This window comes from Lipotes vexillifer, unplaced genomic scaffold (genome assembly GCF_000442215.2).
Source record: "Lipotes vexillifer unplaced genomic scaffold, Lipotes_vexillifer_v1.1 scaffold1691, whole genome shotgun sequence".
In the NCBI taxonomy this organism is placed as follows: Eukaryota; Metazoa; Chordata; class Mammalia; order Artiodactyla; family Lipotidae; genus Lipotes; species Lipotes vexillifer.
This window is the reverse complement of record NW_006789046.1, coordinates 841,252-859,099: the sequence shown is the minus strand read 5'-3', so window position 1 is coordinate 859,099 and position 17,848 is coordinate 841,252. Positions and strand designations below refer to the sequence as shown.

Sequence of the window (17,848 nt, the reverse complement as noted above, 5' to 3'; positions counted from 1 at the left end):
GCCCAGGTGTCACTCGGCGGGGGCTCCAGGGGCCTCCCTTTGAGGACCAGCCAGAACTGTAGGGGCTGCTGGCTAAGACCAGGGCCTGGCAGGGGGCCCTGTTGGGGAGCCCCTGGCGAAGCTGCCCCATGCTTTGCTCGAGCCCGCCTGGCGCCAAGCCCCTGCCTGACCCTGGAAGCCCCATCCTGGTGCTTGCATTGTGGCCACTTTCTCCACTGACCTGAGAAAACAGGCCCTGGCTGGACAGGGAAGGAAGCCAAGGCCAGGGCCCTCCCTTCCTAAGGATCGGGGTTCCCTCCCGCCCTCTCCCCATCTCAGGCTCCTGCCCACTCTCCATCCCTCTGGGGGGCCCCTGCCCTTCAGTAGCTGCTGACAGTTGGGCCCAGGCAGGAAGTGGGAGGGCCGAGGCCCGGGGGGCCAAGCATGGTTCCGGACCGGCTTCCTGCCTGGCCTCTCTGGGCAGGAAGGTAAAAGTTGACGTCTGGCCGCACAAGGACAGGGCCCTCAGCCTCCATCTGTGACTCATTTTCATTAATGCTATGTGGGTAAGGGAGGGAGTAGGTGAGAGGCCTAGCCCCCAGCCCCCGTCTGGCAAAGGACAGGCAGCCAAGCTCCCAGCCTCACACCTGTGGGACACAGGGAAACAGGCTCAGAGTCAGCAGCTTCCAGGGCCCCATCTGGGAGCTGGGTGGGGGGTGCAGAGTTTCTCCTTTGAGATGGAGAATTGAGGGCAGGGGACAAAGCTCTGAGGGGTCTGAGCCCAGCACTGGGGGTCCCTGGGGGCTAGGAGGCAGAGCCTGGGCACGAGTTTCTCTGGCCGCTGTCCCCCACATCCTCTTCCTGGCAGTGGCAAAGATGCTCGGGGTGGATCTCTTTCTCAGGGGCCTCTCCTGATGCCCTCTTTGTTCCTAACTGAGGTAGCTGCTGGCCTTTGCACTCACTAAGTGACCTTAGTGAGTGCAAAGGCCAGCATGATCCCACCCCAGCCTTGCACAGAGGCACAATTTAAAGCATCCCCATTTTCCAGGTAGACAGACTGAGGCCACAGCCCAGGTCACACAGTGGCCCAGCTGGCCACAGAGCCCTGGCCCCCGAGCACTGGGCTGCCCCTCCCCGGTCAGTGGGCAGAGGGGGCTAGCTAGGTAGCGGGGGCCGGGGGGCTCAGCACTGGCTTGGCCCCCCTGGCCTCCCAGCAGCTCTGTGTGCTTAGAGGAGACTGGCCCAGGGGCACAGCCTTGGCCAGGAAAGAAGCAGGGCCCTTACAGGGGCCAGTGGGTCTCCCAGACATGCAGCTGCACCACACGACCCACCGTGGTGCCCTGGCTGCTGCCACAGGGACTGTCTCGGGGACAAGGCCCAGGTGCCCAGGTGTGACCCGTGCCCCCCGTGCTCCCAGGGCAGTGCGGTCCAGCCTGAGCCTGCTGTGCACCGAGCTGCGGGGCGGCGATGATGAGCCCTCGAAGAAGCGAGGCCGGCTGGAGAAGGGCGCCTACGTGGGCCTGCAACCCGCATCTGCGGTGAGTCCCACAGCAGCCTCACCCTCAAGCCCGGGTGCAGGATGTCAGATGGACAGGACAGGGGGGCAGGCGGTAGACCAGCCCCAGGCCAAACACTGCCACCCTGCCCTGCCCCGTGTCACCATCCGGCTGGGGCCCCACTGCTCAGATGAGCAGACAAGGTCCAGGGAGCTTCATGTGCGTCACACAGAGGCGAGCCTCTGAGGCTGCCGGTATGACCCGGGGCTGGTTATGCTCCATGACCCCTCCCTTCCCTCTGCTCACTCCAGCGGGAGGAAAGCAACACACAGCTATCACAGGTCACAGGAAGACTTTTCGGGAGGGAGGGCCCACGATGTCCACCATGTCAAGTGCATACCTGGTGTAGTGGGTGGACCAAGGGCACTGCCCCTCCCTTGGGACAGGCTTCCCCAGGGGTGCCAGCACCCCATTCCTTCTCAGTGCAGTGGGTGCCTCCCACCCCTCACCTATTCTAGGGTCCTGGGAGGGACAGGTGAGAGGTGGGTCCGAGTCTGTTGTCACTTTGCCTGTCCCTCCCAGAGCAGGAGGCTGGTCCCTCTCTCTAGGACATGACAAACACTTGGGCCCTTGGCCTCCCTCCGCCAGGCTGAGTAGGCTGGGCCATCCGGGGAGGCTGTGAAATGGGGGACAGGACAGGCACAAGTTTAGGCTCCAGTGGGCAGGCCCCGTGCCCCGGGGCCAGATTCCCTCTCAGGCATTGTGGAGGGCAAGGCCAGCGAAGTGCCACCTTCCAGCCCCAGCCCTGGCAGAGGGGAGGCCGAAGGTCGCAGGGCCGTGGCTCAGGGTGGGGGACCCGGTGACTACAGTTTCCGCCTGCCCGTTTACTACAGGAGAAGGTTCGGTGCAAGAAGAGCAGCGGTCAGGGCGACCTGGCATCTGCAGTGGCCCACAAGGTGGCCCAGCTGAAGCCGAAGGTCAAGAGCAAGGGGCTGCCCACCAGCCTCAGCCCCTTCCGGCGGAAGGAGGCCACCCCAGGGGGCCGCATCCGGAAGAAGCTGTCGCGAGCCAAGAGCGCCAAGGTGTCTGGGGCCGCCCGGCACCCACAGCCAGATGGTGGCGTTGCTGGCAGGGAGACACCTAAGTTCCCAGCCCAGCCGGCAGCGGCCGCAACACATGAGGCAGGCAAGTTGTTGGTCTGAGCAGCACAGCCAGGACCTCCACGTCACTGGAGGCTGGGGGAGTGGGTGGGCGGGAGCTGGGACAGCCATCAGAGCCTGGTCAGGGCTCATTGCGTATGCCGGACACAGGGAGAAGCTCTCACTGGCCCAGGATGGGTTCTCCGTGCCCCACCCCCACACGGGGGGGCCACAGGGAGAAAAGAGGCTGCTGGATGCATCCTGGAAAGAGGGGCTAAAAATAGCCCTTCTGTCTGCTCCAGCCTGCCTTCCTGCAGTGTCCGGCCGGGTGACCTGGAGGGGTTATCTGGCCCCCAGCAAACACACATGTCCAGAAACAGGAGCCTGGAAAAATAGATGCTTCCTCCCTGCCAGCCCCTGCCCACTCCCCCAGGTCCCGCCTGAGAAAGAACAAAGGGAGGGAAGAGGAAGCAGGAAACAGGAGGGCATCTGGCAGGGGGACGAGGGAGGGGAAGGGGCTGCCCTGGGGAAGGGGGTCCCCAGGCCTGCAAGGCGGGTGCTCCAGTGCCCAGCACACGAGAAAGGAAAACTGAGGCAGAAAAAGGGAGGGCAGAGAGGCAGCCCCTTCTCCTTTCTGGTCCAGACACCCTCACCTGGACTCCTGGCCCAGGTGCCTGCCCTCGAAGCAGCCCCGGGATGACAGTGACGGGCTCCACTCAGCCCCCAACACATCCATACATGCAAATGCTCCGCTCCCCCGACCCCACCCCAAAATGGCACTGCTCTGATGCCAAATCACCTGGACCACCCGCCTCTCCCCAGGCAGCGGCTCGGACAGTGAAGACTGCGAGGGTCTGTTGGAAACAGAGGCACCTCCCAAGGAGCCCGGGCTGGCACTGCGCGCTGGGGCCCGCGCAGCCGTGCTGCGGCCCTCGCCCTCCTCCGTGGTCAAGATGGAGGCCAACCAGAAGGCCAGGAAGAAGAGGGAGAGGCAGGGCTGGCCAGGTACCCAGGGGGTGAGGGCGCGCTGGGGCGGGCCTGGCCGATGAGGGCCCCCGCCGGCGGCTGGGGCTCCTGCGACGGCTTCCCTCCCTCCCTCCCCAGGGGCCAGCCGCCTGTCAAGCCCCGAGAGAGAGGTCAAGGTCAAGAGGAGGACGGTGAAGGCCAAGGTGGGCAGCAAGCTGGAGCAGGCCCCGGGGCGCGGGCCCCCAGGTGGGCCCGGCAAGAAGAAAGCCAAGGGCAAGGCCAAGGGCAGCCTGCGGGCAGAGCCGGGGGCCACACCCGGCAGGGAAGCCCTCTGCAGCCCCACCCGGGCCTTCACCTGCCCCGAGGAGGGCAGCAGGCTGGCCAGTGAGCGCCTCAAGAGAGCCACACGCAAGAGCACGGTGCTGCAGCCAGGGCTGCGGGTGAGGGCCAGTGGGCGCCCCAGGGTCCTGGGCCCAGCAGGGTGGGTGCCAGATGTGAAAGGCCTTCGGGGACATTTACTCCACTCTTTTTCTCTACTTGCTACACCAAGTCACACTCTGGGACTCATATTCAGGGTCACACTCAGGGTCAGCCTGAGTCACACCATGGTCAGGCTGGGGGCAGGAAGGCTGGTGCCACCCTCACCTCAGCCCCTCCCCTCCGACAGCGGAAGAACGGGGCCCTGTCCATCGCCCTGTCGCCCCGCAACGCCAAGGCCATCCTGGGGAGGGGCAGGAAATCGGGCAAGGTGAAAACCAAGGCTGCCGGCAAACAGGTAGCATCCCCACCCCGACCTTGGGACCCAGCCAGCCCAGACCTCTCCTGCCCCTCCCAAGAGAGCTGACACTTCTGACCCCCTAGGGCAAGGGCCGGGCGGTGAGCCGGCTGCTGGAGAGCTTCGCAGTGGAGGACGACTTTGAGTTTGAAGACAGCAGCAGCCTCTCAGAGGAGGAGGAGGCCAGTGGCCCCCTGAGCGCCGAGCAGAGCGCCGCCTTGGGTGAGCGGCCAGGAGGGGATGCTGAGCGTCTGGGGCCAGCAGTGGGCGGATGGGGGCCGGGTGCTGACACCCCCATCTCCCCAGCACGCTCATGCACCATCCACAAGGAGGACCTACAGGACGGGCTGCCCGTGCTCATCCCCAAAGAGGACAGTCTGCTATACGCGGGCAGCGTCAGGACCCTGCAGCCCCCCGACATGTAAGGCCTGGGCGTGCGCAGCGAGGGATGCGGGCCGAGGCCTGAGCGGGAGGTGGTGGATGCGCAGGCCTGTCTCATGCTCCCCCACCCATGCCCCTCAGCTACAGCATCGTCATCGAGGGTGAGAGAGGCAACCGGCAGAGGATCTACTCACTGGAGCAGCTGCTGCAGGAGGCGGTGAGGGGACAGCCCCCGCTCGGCTCACCACCCCAGGGAGGTGGGCCTGGCTGCACCCAGCCCCTCCCGGGCACCCCTTGGCCAGCCCTGCCCACTCACGGCTGCCGCCCCCACTGGTCCCGCAGGTTCTCGATGTCCGGCCACAGTCCAGCAGGTACCTCCCACCCGGCACGAGGGTCTGTGCCTACTGGAGCCAGAAGTCCCGCTGCCTGTACCCAGGCAGCGTAGTGCGAGGTAAGCCCCGCCCAAGGACCCCCAGGGAGGCCCATCAGCCCCTCCCCTTAGGCGAAGCTGCAGATGAGAGACCCGAGTGCCAGGGAGGGGACCCTGTCTCTCAAGGAGGGCCTCCCGCCAGCCCTGCTTCCCAAGCCGGAGCCGGTCAGACAGAGCAGGTGATAACATCAGCTCCCTGGTTGCCAGGAAAAGGCGAGGGGGGACCTGGGGTGAGGACAGGGTGGAGCCTCTGACTGTCCAGAAGGCCTAGCAGAGAAGGGGCCCCAGAGCCCCAGACCTGAGGGTTATAAACTGGTCACCTGGGCACCAGCTTTCCTGGGGTAAATCCTTCTGCCCCCTCCCCCAGGCACAGGATGTGGGGACCCTGCGGTCTGACAGGTGCGGGGGCACGGGCGCGGGCAGGCCTCAACCAGGCATGTGTTTGCACACATGCGCGTGTGCGTAGGGGGAGGTCGGGGCCCCGCGTCCCTGTGAGTGTGCCCTGGGATGCGGGTGATGGATGGCGGTAATATTGCCTCTCCGGCCGCACTCCGGGAGGTGGAGGGGAGGCAGGCTGCTCCCAGCTGCTATGGCAGTCCAAGGTCAAATGTGATCAGAGAGCAGAATATCCCAGCATCATCTGTCAGGCGCTATGGAGCCCGTCCTGTCATCCTCCCGTCCCGGCCACCCGGCCACCAGGGAGAACCCCGTGGGCCCCGAGCAGAGGGCTCCGTGCTCAGGTGGGCCCTGTCTCCAGGCGCCTCCAGTGATGAGGAAGACGACCTGGACTCCGTGGTGGTGGAGTTTGACGATGGGGACACTGGCCACATCGCTGTCTCCAACATCAGGCTGCTGCCTCCGGACTTCAAGATCCAGTGTGAGCCCCAGGGCCCTCCAGCGTGGGGTCCTTACATTTCTGGGTCAGCCCCTATGGCTGGAGTCGGGCTGGGCCTCCCCTGGGTCCAGAGAGTCTCCCAAGGAGGGAGCAAGGGGAGGTGGTCACCCTGGCAGCACAGCGCTGAGGCCACTGGTCCACTCTGCAGGCACAGAGCCCTCGCCAGCCCTGCTGGTGTCCAGCAGCTGCCGAAGGACCAAGAAATCTTCCTGCGAGGCACCCCCACCTGGTGAGGCCACCGCTCCCAGCCTGTCTCCCAAGGCACATGATGGCCCTGAAGCCTCAAAGACCCCCGGGAAGAAATCCGTAGGCAAAGACAAAGCTGGTACTCGCGGGACTGCGGGGACCTCGGGTGGGGAGGCACCCTCGGGAGTGGGGGGCAAGAAGGGGCGGGCAGGTAGTTCCTCTGACTCTCCCTGGCCTCTCCCCAGGCAAAGCGGAGCTCCTGGCCTCTGGTACCAAGCCCTCCGCGGGGGCCTCAGACCACTTCCTGGGCCGCCGGGGCAGCCCGCTGCTGAGCTGGTCAGCGGTGGCGCAGACCAAGCGGAAGGCGGTGGCCACGGCCGCAGCAGGTGGCAAGGGGCCGGGCGTGCTGCAGAACCTCTTCCAACTCAACGGCAGCACCAAGAAGCTGCGGGCCCGCGAGGCGCTGTTCCCCGTCCACAGCGTGGCTGCTCCCGTGTTTGGCAACGGCTTCCGCGCCGACTCCTTCAGCAGCCTGGCCAGCTCCTACGCTCCCTTTGTCGGCGGGGCTGGGCCCGGCCTGCCCGGGGGTGCCCACAAGCTGCTGCGGGCCAAGAAGGCCGAGCGGGCGGAGGCCGAGAAGGGCGGGCGGCGGCGGGCGGGCGGCGAGTTCCTGGTCAAGCTGGACCATGAGGGCGTGACCTCCCCCAAGAGCAAGAACTGCAAGGCGCTGCACGCGGGTGACAAGGATGTGGGGCCCAGGCCAGGGAGGCCCCTGCCCGGCCCCAGCTACGGGCACCCGGCCCTTGTGGGCAAGGACAGGAAGGGGCGGTCGCCTGTCCACCCGCTGCCCATGGGGCTGGCGCTGCGTAAGTTCACAGGCCAGGCCGAGTACCCGCTGCCCTGTGACAGTGACTGCCACAGCTCCTACTCGGACGAGGAGGAGGACGGGCCTGGCCTGGCCCCCGGCGTGCCCTCCCGCTTCCTCGCCCGCCTTTCCGTGTCCTCCTCCTCCTCGGGCTCATCCACCTCCTCCTCCTCTGGCTCCCTGTCCACCTCCAGCCTCTGCTCCTCGGATGACGAGGGCTCCTCCTACAGCTCAGACGAGGAGGACCCAGCCCTGCTGCTGCAGACCTGCCTCACGCACCCGGTGCCCGCCCTCCTGGCCCAGCCCGAGGCCCTGCGCTCCAAGGGGGCTGGCCCACACCCGCACGCCCAGCGGTGCTTCCTGTCCAGGGCCGCGGTGGCCGGCGGGGGCGTGGGCGCGGGCCCCAGCAGTGGCAGACCCAGGCTCAAGCGCAAGGAGGCCCTGAGCTTCTCCAAAGCCAAAGAGCTGTCCCGGAGGCAGCGGCTGCCCTCCGTGGAAAACCGGCCAAAGATCTCAGCCTTCCTGCCTGCCCGGCAGCTCTGGAAGTGGTCGGGGAACCCCACACAGGTAGGTGGGCCCAACCATGCACACTTACACACAAGACGCACCATCTGTCTCTCCGACACACGCTCTGCGCCTGTCTCTGTCATTCTGTCCTGTGTCCCCTGCCCACCGCCTGTCCCCGAGGCTCCTGTCCTCACTGCCCTCTGCCCCTGGCTGTCTCCTACAGAGACGCGGCATGAAGGGGAAGGCCAGGAAGCTGTTCTACAAGGCCATCGTCCGGGGCAAGGAGACGCTTCGCATCGGGGACTGTGCCGTCTTCCTGTCGGCTGGGCGGCCCAACCTGCCCTACATCGGCCGCATCGAGAGCATGTGGGAGTCGTGGGGCAGCAACATGGTGGTGAAGGTCAAGTGGTTCTACCACCCAGAGGAGACCAAGCTGGGGAAGCGGCAGAGCGACGGGAAGGTGGGGCCTGGGGGGTGGGCAGGGGGTCCGGGGGTATGGGCAGGCTCAGAGTGGGGGGCCTGGGAAGGGGTATCTCAGCAACTGGCACCAGCAGCCAGAATGGGAGTGGTCATCTATGGACATCCCTCGCCCCCGGTTCCCACACCTCAAGGCCTCCCGGCCCAGGGGTGCCGTGGGCCCCACAGGGAGTAACACAGCTGAGGGCTCAGGCCCTGGAGCCAGGCCACCTGGATCCCTCCCCAGCTGGGCCTTTGTGGCTCCCCACGCAATGGGTGACAGTTTCACCTTGTGGGGGGCTGTGGCCCACAGCGGCCTGTAGCACCTGCCCTCAGCAGCCCATGTCCCCCACAACGGGCCCTCTGATCCCTGCCTCCCAGCGTCAACCCAAGACAGAAAATGCCCCCCCAGCTCACTCTCCAGTCTTCCCTGAGAACCATGTTTGCAGACGGTGCAGAAAGAAGTGTTTCTCCAATTCTGCCAGCCCGCTGGGGGTCCGGGTGCAGACCCCGGCCACACAGTTAAGAGCTTATCCAGAACCGAGGGTCCTGGGTCGGGTGGGGTCCGCTGGCCAAGGCCAGACCTGACGCCAAGCACTCCTCGCCCCCCTTCCCCAGCAGAACGCGCTGTACCAGTCCTGCCATGAGGATGAGAACGACGTGCAGACCATCTCCCACAAGTGCCAGGTAGTGGGGCGCGAGCAGTACGAGCAGATGACACGGAGCCGCAAGTACCAGGACCGGCGGGACCTCTACTACCTGGCGGGCACCTACGACCCCACCACCGGGCGCCTGGTGACGGCCGATGGTGTGCCCATCCTGTGCTGAGCCTGCACAGACCGGCTGCAGGTGACCCACCTGCCCCGCTATGCCCAGCGCCAGAGCCACAGGGACGTGAGGACGTGAGGACCCAGCCCCATGCCTCCGAGCAGGAGGCCGGCCCACACCTCGGAGGGGCAGGTCTGAGCAAATATGCAAACCCACCAAGGCAAGATCCAGGCTTTTTTATTATTTTCCCTGGAAGGAGAGAGAGCTTTTGGGCATCAGAACCCAGTTCCATCCGTCTGCTGCGGAGGGTCAGCTGTGCCCCGACTGGGACCTACCGGCCCTCTCTGTTTTCCCACATCGGCAGTTCACGAGAGATTAGAATCCAAGCCATATCTTCCCTAGTACCTCCGACTGTCTCCCACCAGGGAAAGCAGAAATCAGGTGTGTTGTCTATTTATTTCTCTATGTAAATATTGTATCTCTGCGGGAAAGTTTTATGGAAAAAAAGCCGAAAAGGATTTTTTTTTTCCTCACATGCGTAACGAGGGTATGCGTGCGTGAGTGTGTGTGTATGTGTGTCTATGTATGTGTGTGTGTATAGAGATTTTGTTCTAGGGGCGTGGGTTTCTTTGAAAATGCACTGTTTTCCTCAGCCTAGCTGAGTTCCAACTGGGGCGTCTGTGACGACAGAGGCAGCTGGGGGTGGGGGCAGGGGGGCCGGAAGGCACAGGAGAGGTCGGACGGGACCCTAGGTTACACCTGTTGATATCTTGGGGGGGACTGTCTAAGATGGAAGTCACACTCAAGTTTATTTCCTTTTAATTCATCTCCTGGGAAAAAAAGGATTGGGGGACAGGTTTGATGATGAGGGTCCCTTGGGGAGAGAAGGGATGCCAGAAGCAGGCTCCCCAGCCCAAGAGTGTGACAGCAGCCATATATGTATCTTACCTCTGTTTAAAACGAAGCAAAAATGAACAAATATTTTAAACTATCGATAAGAAAAAGTGATGTTTTGATTTTATTTCCTGAATGTTCCAAGTTATTTCTGATTTCCGTCTCAATGGCCAGCTTGTCCAGCCTTCACTCAGAGCAAGGAAGGAACTGGCCCCCGCCAGATCATGTGGAGGTTTCTGGGACTTTTCTGCGGCCACTTGGCAGGGCCGCTGGCCTGGCAGGCTAGTGCTTGGGGCACAGAGCAGGGTTCCCTCCTGCCTACAACCCAGCCTCGGGTGCACGGAGCAGCCCTCTGCCCAGCACCCTGGCTACCGTTGTGCCGCGTGGGTGTCCCAGACCCTCAGCACCACCCCCGTAACCCTGGAGAACTCATCACACCTTCACTTCTCCTGAGGCCAAGAGGGACAGGCAGGGCAAGCCAGACCCGTGGCCCAGCAGCCCTTGTCCCCGAAAATACGCACTGAGGGCCACGTGCTCCCATGTCTCGCCATGCTAAGCCTCCCCTGGCCGCAATGGGAGCCCCAGGAAAGCCCTCCCAAGTTAGCCACTGCTCCTTAGGACGGGCTCTTGTGTGACCCACAGACACAGGCCAGGTACCTGGGAAGTAAGGGATGTCAGTGGGTGCCCGGGCCCCTTTTTCTTTCCAACCGGGAAATCACCCCTCCCCTGCTCCTTGTGGCTCCACGGGAAGTATAGGGACAGAGAGGGGTTCCCCTGCACCCCAGCTTTCTTCTCCCACCCCAACTCTCCGCTTTGTCTCGGCTCGAGTGCAATATTTCATTCTGGTGGTCGTCCTGGAGAGGCGGCTGAGGTCCTGCTGGCGGCTGGGGAAGTGACAAGATGCTGTGGGGCGACGCGGCCAGTGCCAAGGCATGTGTGGGGAAGGCCCAACCACAGAAGCTAGACCCTGAGGCTTCTTCCAACCCCAGGCACCGAGGCAGGAGCGAACGAACAGGCAGCCTTTTCTTGGCCTCCCGCCCTCCCATTGGTTCGTCTCCCTAGTCCGTGGACTTTTGTCCTTTGCTTTTCTCTTCCCATCCCCCTCTGTCCATGTGCGTGCGGACAGCGCGGCCCCTCCCACCATGGTTAAACCTGGCAAAAGCACGACTCTTGTAAATGTGTAAACTAAGAGGATGGTTGAATTTTTTTTTCAATGTAAACACTAAAAACAAACAAAAAAATACAAAGGTTTTATGAACAGCAAACTCTATGTAAAGGCATTTTAGTATTAAATTTTTTATTGATAACTTGCTTAAGAATAAATATATGAACTATTGTGCAGGTTTTCAATGGTCCGGAATCCTAACTTCACCCCGGTGTCCGTGTGCGTGTCCCATGGGGACTCCCTGGAGGCCCCAGAGGCTAGGGTCTCAGCAGATGAGGGACTGGAACATCTGGGTGAGGCCTACCTCGGCTGCGGCAGCCGAGCAGAGCCCCTTGGGGTGCTGGGCCTGTGAGAGGCACATGCAACCAGAATGATTTTGGGGTGGCCTTGGCCTTTGAAACCCCCCAGAATGAGGGTCCCTTATCTTAGTAGATCTCCCCCATGGTGGGTGAGATGTTCAGCCTGAACCAGTCCACGTGGCCAGGCCGGGCGCCCCTGGCGGGGAGGAGTGGAGGGCCCAGACACAGGAGGGAGGGTCGTCCCCACAGTGCAGGGGAGGGGTCTGTGCAGACCAGACAGCAGACGCCCTCCTCAAGGAAGGCATGAATTTACTCATTTGAGAAACATTTTCAGCTGTGCAGGAGTAGTAACCAGCAGTCCTGATCGTTCAACAGTGGGTTGGCCCCCCCAGGGCCTGAGGGGTGTTGGGCGGGGGTACATCTCAATGCATCCCCCAGCCAGAGAGCCCCACCCAGTGAGGCTGCAGCCCCGAGGGCTTTCCAGGAACCCTACCAATTTGGGGGTGTGCTGTTTTTCCTCCACCTCTAGGACCCCCCTGGGGAGTGACCCCCTCAGCTGGGACTGGGGACCCTGATGAGGGGACCCCAGGTCAGGGCAGATAAGCATGGGGCGTGGGGCTGTGACCAGTGTGACCAGCACTCCCCCACCCCCCTCACTCCCCCCCACCCCTGCTGGCGTGTCAGGAGCTGTGGGCAATTTGCACATATGCACAGACAACACTGCCAGCCCACCCACTCTGGGGCTGCCCCGGACCAGCCCTGACCACGCCCCTTTCCCCCGAGAGAACAGAGGGGCAAGACCCCTCCCTGGGATGCAAAAGGACTGGCCAGGGCCCAGAGCGTGGAGACCGAGGCCAGGCGAGGCTTGACAAGCTCTTCCCTTGGCCCCTTCCGAGCCCAGCAAGCAAGAGTGGTTAGAGTGAGACTCCTGAGCCGGCGGCCTGGGGCCATAAGGAGTTGGGACAGACAGTCTGAGTGCCCAGGTTCAGCTGTGCCTGAAGGCAGGCGACCTAGCCCTTGGATTCTCCGAGTCCGTGAGTCAGCAGCCCCCACTTTGTGCAGGTGAGTTGCACAAAGTGCAACCCTCCAGCTGCTCAGGAGGGAAGCCCAATTCCAAGGGCTGCAGCAGGGAGAGGGAGCGAGTAGGTCCAGAGGAGGCCTTGGGACCAGGACGAGTGACAGAAGAGGTCTGAGAAAGGAATGCCTTCGGACCAGGGTTTCTGGCTCAGAGCCCCTCTGTCGGGGGGAAAGGGGGCAGAGACCCCCTGTGGGCCTGGAAGACCCGTCTTCAGTACCTTCGGTTACGTGCTGCAGCAGAGTCCACGCAGGACCTGGGCCAGAGCAGGGAAGAGGGTAGGTGAGGAGCACAGCTGGTGGCCAGGAGGGCCGGAAGCTGGAGCCGCACTGTGGCAGAGGCTAGACCCTGAGGGGTCCTCAGAGCAAGACAGGGTCTGCACTGTCTGCTGGACAATGGGACACACCGAAGGCTCTAGGCAGAGTCCAAAATCAGATTGAGACCACTCGCTCTGTGACTCCAGAGTCAGAGTTACAGGGGCTTGTCCAGCACCTGAGGGAGAAGTTGACACCAGAGAAAGACTCTAAGGGACTGGGGTGGGGGCGGGAGCACAGTTTTAGGCTGGAGGGTGAGGGGGCCCTGAGGGCCAGGAACCAGGGAGGGGTGCCCATGGGCCCAGGAATGTGGGCAGGTGGGGGTGAACTGGGAGGCAGGTGACTACTGGGTCACAGCAAAGTGAGGACCACAGCAGGATTAGGTGAGCCCCCAGGGGCCCATCCCCAGCAGCCCCATCTCCTCCTCCCCTCCCCCACCCACCCCCTCTTCCCAGCTTAACTCAGACAGGCTGGCCCTTGCCTTCCAGAACCTCCTGCCTCCCAGAATAGGGCCTGGGCAAGGGACGGGGGTGGGCACGTGAGGCTGCAGAGCCCCAAGGGTTAAACACACGGGACTACACTTGAATCAAGACAAACGAGCCATTATGTGAAATGCTGAAGCAAGATAAGTGATGGCATTGGGTGAGTGAGATCAATAAAAGTGATGTTTTATCAGGTAGAAATGACAATCTGGCTGATCACAATTTGTTTTTAATACCACAGACCAACCGGGCACAGGGGTTGAAATATTCGTGCCTGGTTGGGGTGAGGTGGCTGGGGGCTGGGTGGGGAGCTCAGACCCAGGCCAGGGATGGGGGAGCTCGGCTCTGCAGCCTAGCCATTAAGAGGTCACCTGGGCACTCAGCCAGCCAAAGGCCGATGACCAGCCAGGCCCTTGGCGGCCTCCTGAGTCTGTGCAGAGGCCCTACCAGGTTAGGAGGGACCCACCTCTGGGGCCCCTGAGTGAGGAAGTGGACCAGGGCAGCACCAAACAGGGTGACCCTAAGGGCTCCCTGGCTCCCAGAGAGAAGCTGGTGTCCGGACCTCCAACCTCCATAACCCCTGCCCCCTGCTGCCACCCACCCCATTCCCCAGGGCTCCCGGTGACAAGCCAGCACCCCTTCCAAGCCATTTCTGCTCTAAAAGTCAGGCCACCTTCTGAGATCCAGGACAGTGACGAGAGCAGGGCTGCTCGGTGCACAAGGTCCAGGCAGACAGACAGGCTAGGGATCACCAAGGTGAGGCCCCACTCAGTGCGCCCCCCAGGACCAGAGTGCCACTAGCAGGGGCGAGAAGAGGCCCGAGTGACTCGGGCCTCTGGAGAGGACGGGAGGAAGCGGGCTGGGCGAGGTGGCCGGCGGGAGCGCAGAGTCCTAGTCTGTGAACCGGCTCCCTGACGCTTGCCCGATTATGGGAACGGGGTGAGGTTCATGGGGGACAGCAAGGGATTTCTGGATCCACATGTGGGCAGAGCTCTTTCTGTGGGCCACACGCCACTGCCCAGGTAGGAAGAGAGTGACCGTCAGGGCCCTGGGCTGAGCGCCTCACGCTGTCTGCCACGCCACCCCCTCTACGCCCTCCTGGCTGGCAGTGACAAGGCTCAGAGTGTGGGGACATGCGCAGGCCCCGGGCTGGACATAGTGGAGCTGGATTCCACCCCACTGTCTGCCTCAGGGGCCTGGCCCTCCCCCACTTGGGGATGCCTCAGCACCCAGGAAGCTGCCCCAGCAACTCCACCAAGGAGCCCTCTGGCCTCCCCAGGGGCTTGGCTGGGGATTGATGGGGCTTCCCTCTGGCTGCACTGGGGGCACTGCCTACCCTCCCCAACAAATATTCACGGAGCCATCTAGATGTCAGATATGCATCCACTTGCTGCCCCTATGTGAGAGGGGATGCCTGGTGGGTCGCCAAAGCCACACCTCCCTCCCTCCACGCTATCCTGGGACCCCAGGGCCCCCGTGCAGCCCCCAGCCCAGCCCTGAAGATGGCAGGAACGTGGGGGCTGCTGGGAACAGCGCTCTGGGACAAAGAGGACCCGAGGGAGAGAAACAGGGTGAGCAGAGGGACCGAGGGTGGGAGCGCTCTGAGCAGCACACTGGGCTGGGGGCCAATGTTCCTCCTTCCTGCCCGGCCCCCTTCCGCCTACCGGCTGCCCCTTCGCCAGGCTCCAGCTCCCAGAACTCAGCCTGACAGGTGCGCTGCTCATTTGTCAAACTCTGTGTCCTTCTGAGGCCAGCCCAGGCCCCAGGGACAGTCTCCACCAGACCTGCCAGGGACCAGCCCCCCAGGAGCTGTGGTACTGGATGGTGGTGTGGGCCCTGACGGACAGCATGGGGCCCCTTCCTTCACCCCCCTCACCAGGAGCCCAGACCAGCTCTGGTGAGAACAGAAAGCAGGTCAGTTACTCAAGGCATGGCAGATTCGGTCACACCTAGATAGCCTGGCCAGCGCAGCGCGAGGCCGCTGCAGGACATGGGAACCAAGGCCATAAACCGAACAGTCTGGGAGGGGCAGGCCCCCTGAGTTGTCCGGCTCCCTGACTCCACATTCTGCTGTCTTAACACCCCCTCCTCAGAGGTTCCTGTCCCCGCCCCACTCCCTCACGAGACCTGGGAGGGCCCAGTTCGGGCAGAAAGAGGACAGGCTGGCCTCCAAACTACTCCTCTGTGTTTGGTGCCATATTGAAGGAACCGAGTCTGGAGCCAGAGCTCTCCGGGCCTTTACATCAGTTCTGAAGTTCAGACACGTTTCAACTTGTCTTCAGCCTACTCAAACCTCGACGGCTGGGGAGAAGGCCCTTCCCAAGAGTAAGAAGCAGCGTCCAGGAGCAGCCGTCTCGGAAGAGCAGCCGAAGAATTGTCCCGTTACTTTGCTGACCGAGAGTGAGCCGCTCAGAACCGAGAGAAGGGCTTGGGACGAGCTTGCCACACAGCTGTGGGCACCTAATGCCACTGCAGAGCTTGGCAAAGCTTTTATTTTCTTAGGTTCCAAGTTCCCCTGACAGCATCCTTTGCCCCCTTCCTCTCCTTAAACTGAGCTTTCAGGCGCTCTCCATCGCAAGCCACCCCAGCCTCAGGGTCAGCGGGGCCTACTCGAATGAGTGTTTCCCGCCTGACTGTGGGGCTCCGGAGGCAGACTGCATCCATCTTCAGAAAGAAAAGGCAAGAGACTGACCCAGCCCCCTACGCTTGCTGGGCCAATGCCTGTTGTTCGGGGAAAAGCTTCACCAGTCCTGTCTCCCTCTATGGAGGACAGGGGCCCCTGGTGACACCCAGGGCTATAGTGGGGGAACATCCAACGCCTCCCGCCCTTTCCAAACATCCTAGAATCAGCCACCCTGCCCATCAGAGGACATGGCCTACATCTTTTCTCAGCTCCCGCAGATGTGATCTGTTCCTGGCAAGAGCACAGCTTGTTTCCATCTGTCCACTCATCCATCCATCCGTCTATTATTTCAACAAGTATGTGCTGAAGACCTACTGTGTGCTGGGCCCTGTGCCAGGCACCAGAATGAAGCGTCGAGGGCATTACCCAAAGTCCCCGCCCTCCAAGAGCTTGTGCTCAACAGGGAAGAAGGCTGGCACAGAAACCACGGCATCCAGTGAACTCAGAAGCTCTGCAGGGCCCTCCTTAGCACAGAGCAGCTGCAGGGCCGAGAAATCCAGGTCAAGGACCCGGTGCGGGGGAGGGGAGCTCCTCTCCCAGGAAACTCAGCCCCTGACAGAAGCGCTTCTAGGGGCATCCACAGCTGCTTCCTTTAACTGGTTTAATCTGAAGAAAAAAATTACAGCTGAAGCACCTTTCAGAGGACGGCAGGACTAGGGGTTTGCTGGGTGGGAACCATCTTCCACTGGCATCACCCCAGAAAACAGTGACATGGAGAACAACTCTAGGCCTGAGTTCTCAGCTCTGGGGCAGGCTGGACCTGAGGCCAGCAGGAGCTCTGCTCTTCCTGAGCCTGGGAGTGGAGACTGGGGCTCCACTGAGAAAAAGCGCTCCAGATGGCAGTGGGGTAGGCTAAACCCGAGGCCTCCCACAGCCCCTCTGCCCCAAGGTTCCCCAGCAGTCAGGAGCCTCAGGCTCCCCAATCCTACCCGCAGTAACGGAATGGTCTGGAGGCCTCCTCACAATTTGGTTTGCTAAGAGGTGAAAGTTAAAACCACCCTTTTTTTTTTTTTTAAAGGGCAGAGTACTTTATTTATTTTATTTATTTATTTATTTATTTATTTATTTGGCTGCGTTGGGTCTTCGTTGCTGTGTGCGGCGTTTCTCTAGTTGCGGCAAGCGGGGGCTACTCTTCATTGCGGTGCGTGGGCTTCTCACTGCGGTGGCTTCTCTTGTTGCGGGGCACGGGCTCTAGGCGCGCGGGCTTCAGTAGTTGTGGTGCATGGGCTTAGTTGCTCCGCGGCATGTGGGATCATCCTGGACCAGGGCTCGAACCCGTGTCCCCTGCATTGGCAGGTGGATTCTTAACCACTGAGCCACCAAGGAAGTCCCTATTTGGGAGCTTTTGAACAAGTTTAAGATCTTGCCCCTTGTCAGGAAATCTGTTTTCACTTATAAAAAACAGACTCGAGGGCCACCGGTGAGCAGGGGGAGTGTCAGGGGACTCTGCACTGACAGGGTAATTATATTTTTCTCCACCAGGTCCTTCAGCCGACCCCTCTGATCCTGGGCAAAGCATCCCGGCCCTGGGGCTCCCCAAGGTTCCTGCAATGTCTCCCTTCTTGGGGTGCCCGTTGGACGCAGGCTGGAAGTGGGTATGGAGGGACCCAGCGAGAAGGGGACACTAGCCCACTGCCAAGGACAGGACAGCGCCAGGGCAGCCTCTGCTCAAGCCCCCCAAAATTCCGTGGGATCAGCAGGGAAACCACGCTGCCCCAGCCCCTCGGGACTCCCTCCTGAGGCCACCCGTGCACGCGGAAAGCCAAAGCACTTGAAGGCTGCCCAAGGCCACTGTCCCAGGGTCCCAGAAGCCCCTGGCCCAGCAGGAAGAGCCTCCTCTGCAGTCCACACCCAGACGACCAGGGAGAACTGCATCACACAGCACATATGAGGCCATGCGGGCAGCCAGGCCACACTCTAGACATATAACCTCAGCCTAGCCAATCGGGGTGCTCCTGCCACAGTGGTTGGTTTTGAAGTGTGTATGTGACCCAAGCTGAGCCAATCAGGGTCTAATCCTGGGATTCTCAGGCGAGCTGGAGATGTAAGCACAGCCCTGCTTCGAAAGCCAGGTGGGGTGCATGAGCCCATGG

At 62.3% G+C, this 17,848-nt stretch overlaps 1 protein-coding gene across 1 annotated transcript in view; it reads left to right on the top strand.

The window, feature by feature from the left end:
- Nucleotides 1-8,903, top strand: part of BAHCC1 (BAH domain and coiled-coil containing 1) — a 53,962-nt gene extending 45,059 nt beyond the window's left edge. Inside the window, exons 14-27 of the mRNA XM_007462330.1 lie at nucleotides 1,397-1,517; nucleotides 2,369-2,664; nucleotides 3,441-3,619; nucleotides 3,719-4,020; nucleotides 4,248-4,355; nucleotides 4,442-4,577; nucleotides 4,662-4,776; nucleotides 4,878-4,953; nucleotides 5,079-5,187; nucleotides 5,924-6,043; nucleotides 6,210-6,386; nucleotides 6,493-7,679; nucleotides 7,843-8,079; nucleotides 8,697-8,903. Of these exons, the coding sequence (XP_007462392.1) occupies nucleotides 1,397-1,517; nucleotides 2,369-2,664; nucleotides 3,441-3,619; nucleotides 3,719-4,020; nucleotides 4,248-4,355; nucleotides 4,442-4,577; nucleotides 4,662-4,776; nucleotides 4,878-4,953; nucleotides 5,079-5,187; nucleotides 5,924-6,043; nucleotides 6,210-6,386; nucleotides 6,493-7,679; nucleotides 7,843-8,079; nucleotides 8,697-8,903 (3,370 nt within the window). The remainder of the gene's footprint in view (nucleotides 1-1,396; nucleotides 1,518-2,368; nucleotides 2,665-3,440; nucleotides 3,620-3,718; nucleotides 4,021-4,247; nucleotides 4,356-4,441; nucleotides 4,578-4,661; nucleotides 4,777-4,877; nucleotides 4,954-5,078; nucleotides 5,188-5,923; nucleotides 6,044-6,209; nucleotides 6,387-6,492; nucleotides 7,680-7,842; nucleotides 8,080-8,696) is intronic.
- Nucleotides 8,904-17,848: the final 8,945 nt, after the last annotated feature.